An 8988-nucleotide genomic window follows, 5' to 3' on the forward strand; every position below is an offset into this window, starting at 1 on the left:
GTAATTTCCACCTTACACTCAATAACTGGTTCCCTTTAGTTGCCATGACTCCAACCAAACACTTCCTGTAGTTGCCATGACTCCAACCAAACACTTCCTGTAGTTGTCTCTCACCTCGATGTGGAGGAATTTACTGTAGTTGCCATGACTCCAACCAAACACTTCCTGTAGTTGCCATGACTCCAACCAAACACTTCCTGTAGTAGTCTCTCACCTCGATGTGGAGGAATTTACTGTAGTTGCCATGACTCCAACCAAACACTTCCTGTAGTTGTCTCTCACCTCGTGGTGGAGGAATTTTGGCTCAGATCCTCCCACAAACATTTCAATTGGGATTTGGTTTGGACTTGGACTCGGCCGTTCCAAAACTTCAAATGTGTTGCTTTTTGGGATCCATGTTGTCCAAAGGGTTATACTTTTAACTCACCTGTCCGTAGAACATTCCTTTAACTCACCTGTCCTTAGAACATACCTTTATCTCACCTGTCTATAGAACATACCTTTATCACACCTGTCCATAGAACATTATTTTAACTCACCTGTCCATAGAACATACCTTTAACTCACCTATCCATAGAACATACCTTTATTTCACCTGTCCATAGAACATTCCTTTAACTCACCTGTCTATAGAACATACCTTTAACTCACCTGTCCATAGAACATTATTTTAAGTCACCTGTCTATAGAACATTCTTTTAACTCACCTGTCCATAGAACAATCCTTTAACTCACCTGTCCATAGAACATTCTTTTAACTCACCTGTCCATAGAACAATCCTTTAACTCACCTGTCCATAGAACATTCTTTTAACTCACCTGTCCATAGAACAATCCTTTAACTCACCTGTCCATAGAACATTCTTTTAACTCACCTGTCTATAGAACATTCCTTTAACTCACCTGTCTATAGAACATTCTTTTAACTCACCTGTCCATAGAACATACCTTAAATTCACCTGTCCATAGAACATACCTTTAATTCACCTGTCCATAGAACATTCTTTTAACTCACCTGTCTATTGAACATTCCTTTAACTCACCTGTCCATAGAACATACCTTTAACTCACCTGTCCATAGAACATTCTTTTAACTCACCTGTCCATAGAACATTCTTTTAACACACCTGTCCGTAGAACATTCTTTTAACTCACCTGTCTATAGAACATACCTTTAACTCACCTGTCTATAGAACATACCTTTAACTCACCTGTCCATAGAACATACCTTTAACACACCTGTCCATAGAACATACCTTTAACTCACCTGTCTATAGAACATTCCTTTATCTCACCTGTCCATAGAACATACCTTTAACTCACCTGTCTATAGAACATACCTTTATCTCACCTGTCTATAGAACATTCCTTTAACTCACCTGTCTATAGAACATACCTTTATCTCACCTGTCCATAGAACATACCTTTATCTTACCTGTCCATAGAACATTCCTTTATCTCACCTGTCTATAGAACATTCCTTTAACTCACCTGTCTATAGAACATTCCTTTAACTCACCTGTCTATAGAACATACCTTTAACTCACCTGTCTATAGAACATTCCATTAACTCACCTGTCTATAGAACATACCTTTATCTCACCTGTCTATAGAACATACCTTTATCTCACCTGTCTATAGAACATACCTTTATCTCACCTGTCTATAGAACATACCTTTAACTCACCTGTCCATAGAACATACCTTTATCTCGCCTGTCTATAGAACATACCTTTAACTCACCTGTCTATAGAACATACCTTTAACTCACCTGTCCATAGAACATACCTTTAACTCACCTGTCTATAGAACATACCTTTAACTCACCTGTCTATAGAACATTCTTTTAACTCACCTGTCTATAGAACATTCCTTTAACTCACCTGTCCATAGAACATACCTTTAAACCACCTGTCTATAGAACATTCCTTTAACTCACCTGTCCATAGAACATACCTTTAACTCACCTGTCTATAGAACATACCTTTAACTCACCTGTCCATAGAACATACCTTTAACTCACCTGTCCATAGAACATACCTTTAACTCACCTGTCTATAGAACATACCTTTAACTCACCTGTCTATAGAACATACCTTTAACTCACCTGTCTATAGAACATACCTTTAACTCACCTGTCCATAGAACATTCCTTTAACTCGCCTGTCTATAGAACATTCCTTTAACTCGCCTGTCTATAGAACATTCCTTTAACTCGCCTGTCCATAGAACATACCTTTAACTCACCTGTCTATAGAACACACCTTTAACTCACCTGTCCATAGAACATACCTTTATCTCACCTGTCTATAGAACATTCCTTTAACTCATCCAGTTATTGAGTGTAAGGGGGAATTTGGTGTTACATAACTTTGTTAATTAAATAAATAAAATAATTATATATTTTATTTGTTGTTATTTGTAAACTCAGTTTTCCCCTTTTATATAATATCAGGTTTTGGTTGAATATCTGATAACGTTCAGTATCAAAGATATGTAAAATAAACAAATCAGTAAGGAGACAAATCCCTTTCTGTGTGTCTCCAGCCAACATTCCCAGATGAAGGAGTCGTCTCAGCCGCTGGGTGGGGGAGGCGGGAGAGAGATGGAGGTGGGGGGGGAGGAGGAGGAAGGAGGAGAAGAGGAAGTGACGCTGCGCTACGAGAGAGACCTGGTCCACAAACTGAAGCTGCTCAGACACGAGCTGTCGCTGCAGCAACCACAGGCTGGACACTGTCGCATAGAGGTCTCACGAGACGAGATCTTTGAGGTATGTACATAATATATACACACACACACACACACAGTTCCTATACACACACATGTTACGTATATACACACACATATTACGTGTACACACACACACACACACACACACACACACACACACACACACACACACACACACACACACACACTGGGTCAGTTCCTATACACACACATGTTACGTATATACACACACATATTACGTGTACACACACACACACACACACACACACACACACAGAGACACACACACAGAGACTCACACAGAGACTCACCCACCCTACTTGTATCGGCCTGGCTACACAATTCAAGATGGATTTTCCTTCAGGTTATATTTTCTATAATTGCGTGTGTGCGTGCGCGCGTGTGTGTGCGTGCGCGCGTGTGTGCGTGTGTGCGTGCGCGCGTGTGTGCGTGCGTGTGTGTGTGTGTCTCTGTGTGCGTGCGTGTGTGTGTGTGTATGTGTGTGTGTGTGTGTGTGTGTATGTGTGTGTGTGTGTGTGTGTGTGCGTGTGTGTGCGTGTGTGTGCGTGCGTGCGCGTGTGTGTGTGTGTGTGTGTGTGTGTGTGTGTAGGAGTCATATCGTCAGATCATGAAGATGAGGCCCAAGGATCTGAAGAAGCGACTGATGGTGAAGTTTAGAGGAGAGGAAGGACTGGACTACGGAGGAGTGGCAAGGTGACGTTGGACTAACGTTGGATTGTGGTTACGTTGTGATGTTGTTACGTTGTTTAACCAGTTAGCTGGGGGGAATCCCCTGTTCTACCACGTTGTTTAACCAGTTAGCTGGGGGGAATCCCCTGTTCTACCACGTTGTTTAACCAGTTAGCTGGGGGGGAATCCCCTGTTCTACCACGTTGTTTAACCAGTTAGCTGGGGGGAATCCCCGTCCTTTTGTTCTACCACGTTGTTTAACCAGTTAGCTGGGGGGGAATCCCCTGTTCTACCACGTTGTTTAACCAGTTAGCTGGGGGGAATCCCCTGTTCTACCACGTTGTTTAAACCAGTTAGCTGGGGGGGAATCCCCTGTTCTACCACGTTGTTTAACCAGTTAGCTGGGGGGAATCCCCTGTTCTACCACGTGTTTAACCAGTTAGCTGGGGGGAATCCCTGTTCTACCACGTTGTTTAACCAGTTAGCTGGGGGGAATCCCCTGTTCTAACCACGTTGTTTAACCAGTTAGCTGGGGGGAATCCCCTGTTCTACCACGTTGTTTAACCAGTTAGCTGGGGGGAATCCCCTGTTCTACCACGTTGTTTAACCAGTTAGCTGGGGGGAATCCCCTGTTCTACCACGTTGTTTAACCAGTTAGCTGGGGGGATCCCCTGTTCTACCACGTTGTTTAACCAGTTAGCTGGGGGGGAATCCCCTGTTCTACCACGTGTTTAACCAGTTAGCTGGGGGGAATCCCCTGTTCTACCACGTTGTTTACCAGTTAGCTGGGGGGAATCCCCTGTTCTACCACGGTGTTTTAACCAGTTAGCTGGGGGGGAATCCCCTGTTCTACCACGTTGTTTAACCAGTTAGCTGGGGGGAATCCCCTGTTCTACCACTTGTTTAACCAGTTAGCTGGGGGGGAATCCCCTGTTCTACCACGTTGTTTAACCAGTTAGCTGTGGGGGAACCCCCTGTCTACCCACGTTGTTTAACCAGTTAGCTGGGGGGAATCCCCTGTTCCTACCACGTTGTTTAACCAGTTAGCTGGGGGGAATCCCCTGTTCTACCACGTGTTTAACCAGTTAGCTGGGGGGGAATCCCCTGTTCTACCACGTTGTTTAACCAGTTAGCTGGGGGGAATCCCCTGTTCTACCACGTTGTTTAACCAGTTAGCTGGGGGGGAATCCCCTGTTCTACCACGTTGTTTAACCAGTTAGCTGGGGGGAATCCCCTGTTCTACCACGTTGTTTAACCAGTTAGCTGGGGGGAATCCCTGTCTACCACGTGTTTAACCAGTTAGCTGGGGGGGAATCCCCTGTTTCTACCAGTGTACCAGTTAGCTGGGGGGAATCCCCTGTTCTACCACGTTGTTTAACCAGTTAGCTGGGGGGAATCCCCCAAACACCAGTCTCTTGCTAGGAGCAGAAACACCTCTAGTCAAACTATGGTAACGTTGTAATAACGTTGTATTATGGTTATACAGGGAGTGGCTGTACCTGCTGTGGTAACATTGTAATAACGAATAACGTTGTATTATGGTTATACAGGGAGTGGCTGTACCTGCTGTGGTAACATTGTAATAACGTTGTATTATGGTTATACAGGGAGTGGCTGTACCTGCTGTGGTAACATTGTAATAACGTTGTATTATGGTTATACAGGGACTGGCTGTACCTGCTGTGGTAACATTGTAATAACGTTGTATTATGGTTATACAGGGACTGGCTGTAGCTGCTGTGGTAACATTGTAATAACATTGTAATAACGTTGTATTATGGTTATACAAGGAGTGGCTGTACCAGCTGTATTAACATTGTAATAACATTGTAATAACGTTGTATTATGGTTATACAGGGAGTGGCTGTACCTGCTGTGGTAACATTGTAATAACGTTGTAATAACGTTGTGTTATTGTTATACAGGGAGTGGCTGTACCTGCTGTGGTAACATTGTAATAGCGTTGTATTATGGTTATAAAGGGAGTGGCTGTACCTGCTGTGGTAACGTTGTAATAACGTTGTATTATGGTTATACAGGGAGTGGCTGTACCAGCTGTGGTAACGTTGTAATAACGTTGTATTATGGTTATACAGGGAGTGGCTGTACCTGCTGTTGTAACGTTGTAATAACGTTGGATTATGGTTATACAGGGAGTGGCTGTACCTGCTGTGGTAACGTTGTAATAACGTTGTATTATGGTTATACAGGGAGTGGCTGTACCTGCTGTGGTAACGTTGTAATAACGTTGTATTATGGTTATACAGGGAGTGGCTGTACCTGCTGTGCCATGAGATGTTGAACCCGTACTATGGCCTGTTCCAGTACTCAACAGACAACATTTACACACTACAGATCAACCCTGACTCCTCTATCAACCCTGTGAGTACACACACTACAGATCAACCCTGACTCCTCTATCAACCCTGTGAGTACACACACTACAGATCAACCCTGACTCCTCTATCAACCCTGTGAGTACACACACTACAGATCAACCCTGACTCCTCTATCAACCCTGTGAGTACACACACACTACAGATCAACCCTGACTCCTCTATCAATCCTGTGAGTACACACACACTACAGATCAACCCTGACTCCTCTATCAACCCTGTGAGTACACACACAACAGATCAACCCTGTGAGTACACACACTACAGATCAACCCTGAGTCCTCTATCAACCCTGTGAGTACACACACTACAGATCAACCCTGTGAGTACACACACTACAGATCAACCCTGACTCCTCTATCAACCCTGTGAGTACACACACTACAGATCAACCCTGACTCCTCTATCAAGCCTGTGAGTACACACACTACAGATCAACCCTGACTCCTCTATCAAGCCTGTGAGTACACACACATTACAGATCAACCCTGACTCCTCTATCAACCCTGTGAGTACACACACTACAGATCAACCCTGACTCCTCTATCAACCCTGTGAGTACACACATTACAGATCAACCCTGTGAGTACACACACTACAGATCAACCCTGACTCCTCTATCAACCCTGTGAGTACACACACTACAGATCAACCCTGTGAGTACACACACACACTACAGATCAACCCTGACTCCTCTATCAACCCTGTGAGTACACACATTACAGATCAACCCTGTGAGTACACACACTACAGATCAACCCTGACTCCTCTATCAACCCTGTGAGTACACACACTACAGATCAACCCTGTGAGTACACACACTACAGATCAACCCTGTGAGTACACACATTACAGATCAATCCTGTGAGTACACACATTACAGATCAACCCTGTGAGTACACACACACATTACAGATCAACCCTGTGAGTACACACACACATTACAGATCAACCCTGTGAGTACACACACACATTACAGATCAACCCTGTGAGTACACACACACTACAGATCAACCCTGTGAGTACACACACACTACAGATCAACCCTGTGAGTACACACACACATATTACAGATCAACCCTGTGAGTACACACACACATTACAGATCAACCCTGTGAGTACACACACACTACAGATCAACCCTGTGAGTACACACACACTACAGATCAACCCTGTGAGTACACACACACTACAGATCAACCCTGTGAGTACACACACACTACAGATCAACCCTGTGAGTACACACATATTACAGATCAACCCTGTGAGTACACACACATTACAGATCAACCCTGTGAGTACACACATTACAGATCAACCCTGTGAGTACACACACACACACATTACAGATCAACCCTGTGAGTACACACACACTACAGATCAACCCTGTGAGTACACACACACATTACAGATCAACCCTGTGAGTACACACATTACAGATCAACCCTGTGAGTACACACACTACAGATCAACCCTGTGAGTACTGATGATGATGGTGGTGTGTGTATAGGACCACCTGTCGTATTTCCACTTTGTGGGTCGTGTGATGGGCCTGGCCGTGTTCCATAGCCACTACATCAATGGAGGCTTCACCCTGCCCTTCTACAAGCAGCTGCTGGGGAAACCTATAATGCTGCAAGACCTGGAGACCACTGATCCTGAACTACACAAGAGTCTGGTCTGGATACTGTGAGTACCACACGCTAGCTTTACTGACCCTGGACTAGACAAGAGTCTGGTCTGGATACTGTGAGTACCACACACTAGCTTTACTGACCCTGGACTACACAAGAGTCTGGTCTGGATACTGTGAGTACCACACACTAGTAATTACACTAGCTTTACTGACCCTGGACTAGACAAGAGTCTGGTCTGGATACTGTGAGTACCACACACTAGTAATTACACTAGCTTTACTGACCCTGGACTAGACAAGAGTCTGGTCTGGATACTGTGAGTACCACACACTAGTAATTACACTAGCTTTACTGACCCTGGACTAGACAAGAGTCTGGTCTGGATACTGTGAGTACCACACACTAGTAATTACACTAGCTTTACTGATCCTGGACTAGACAAGAGTCTGGATACTGTGAGTACCACACACTAGTAATTACACTAGCTTTACTGACCCTGGACTAGACAAGAGTCTGGATACTGTGAGTACCACACACTAGTAATTACACTAGATTTACTGATCCTGGACTAGACAAGAGTCTGGATACTGTGAGTACCACACACTAGTAATTACACTAGATTTACTGGTCCTGGTCTGAATACTGTGAGTACCACACACTAGCTTTACTGACCCTGGACTAGACAAGAGTCTGGTCTGGATACTGTGAGTACCACACACTAGTAATTACACTAGCTTTACTGATCCTGGACTAGGCAAGAGTCTGGATACTGTGAGTACCACACACTAGTAATTACACTAGCTTTACTGACCCTGGACTAGACAAGAGTCTGGATACTGTGAGTACCACACACTAGTAATTACACTAGCTTTACTGACCCTGGATTAGACAAGAGTCTGATCTGCATACTGTGAGTACCACACACTAGTAATTACATCGGTGTCTCTTTGTTTCTGGGTATTACTATGTTATCTCTGTGTGTGTGTGTGCGTGCGTGCGTGTGTGTGTGCGTGCGTGCGCAGGGAGAACGACATCTCGTCGGTTCTAGATCATACGTTCTGCGTGGAACACAGTGCCTTCGGGAAGTTCCTTCAACACGAGCTGAAACCCAACGGTCAAAACGTTCCGGTAACCGAGGACAACAAGAAGGAGTACGTCAAGCTCTACGTGACCTGGAGGTTCATGAGAGGCATCGAGGCTCAGTTCTTAGCTCTGCAGAAAGGATTCAGCCAACTGATTCCTCAACACCTCCTCAAACCGTTTGACCACAAGGAGCTGGAGGTACCTGTCTGCCTGCCTGTCTGTCTGCCTGCCTGTCTGTCTGTCTGTCTGTCTGTCTGTCTGTCTGTCTGTCTGTCTGTCTGTTATACCTGTTTACCTGGCTGTCTGTCTGTCTCTCGCCCTCCCTTCCTCTCTCTCTCTCTCTCTCTCATCTCTCTCTCTCCTCTCTCTCTCTCTCTCTCTCGCTCTCTCTCTCTCTCTCTATCCTCTCTCTCTCTCCTCTCTCTCTCTCGCGCCTTCTCTCTCTCTCTCTT

At 44.7% G+C, this 8988-nt stretch overlaps 1 protein-coding gene across 3 annotated transcripts in view; it reads left to right on the plus strand.

Moving 5' to 3' along the window:
* The window catches only part of LOC115188858 (E3 ubiquitin-protein ligase SMURF1-like), a 47625-nt gene that overhangs the window by 28123 nt on the left and 10514 nt on the right, over positions 1-8988 (plus strand). For all 3 annotated transcript variants that reach the window (XM_029747686.1, XM_029747689.1, XM_029747687.1), the window contains 5 exons: positions 2548-2770; positions 3341-3444; positions 5688-5802; positions 7327-7505; positions 8476-8734. In XM_029747686.1, the coding sequence (XP_029603546.1) occupies positions 2548-2770; positions 3341-3444; positions 5688-5802; positions 7327-7505; positions 8476-8734 (880 nt within the window). The remainder of the gene's footprint in view (positions 1-2547; positions 2771-3340; positions 3445-5687; positions 5803-7326; positions 7506-8475; positions 8735-8988) is intronic.

This window comes from Salmo trutta, unplaced genomic scaffold (assembly GCF_901001165.1).
Source record: "Salmo trutta unplaced genomic scaffold, fSalTru1.1, whole genome shotgun sequence".
Taxonomy (NCBI): domain Eukaryota; kingdom Metazoa; phylum Chordata; class Actinopteri; order Salmoniformes; family Salmonidae; genus Salmo; species Salmo trutta.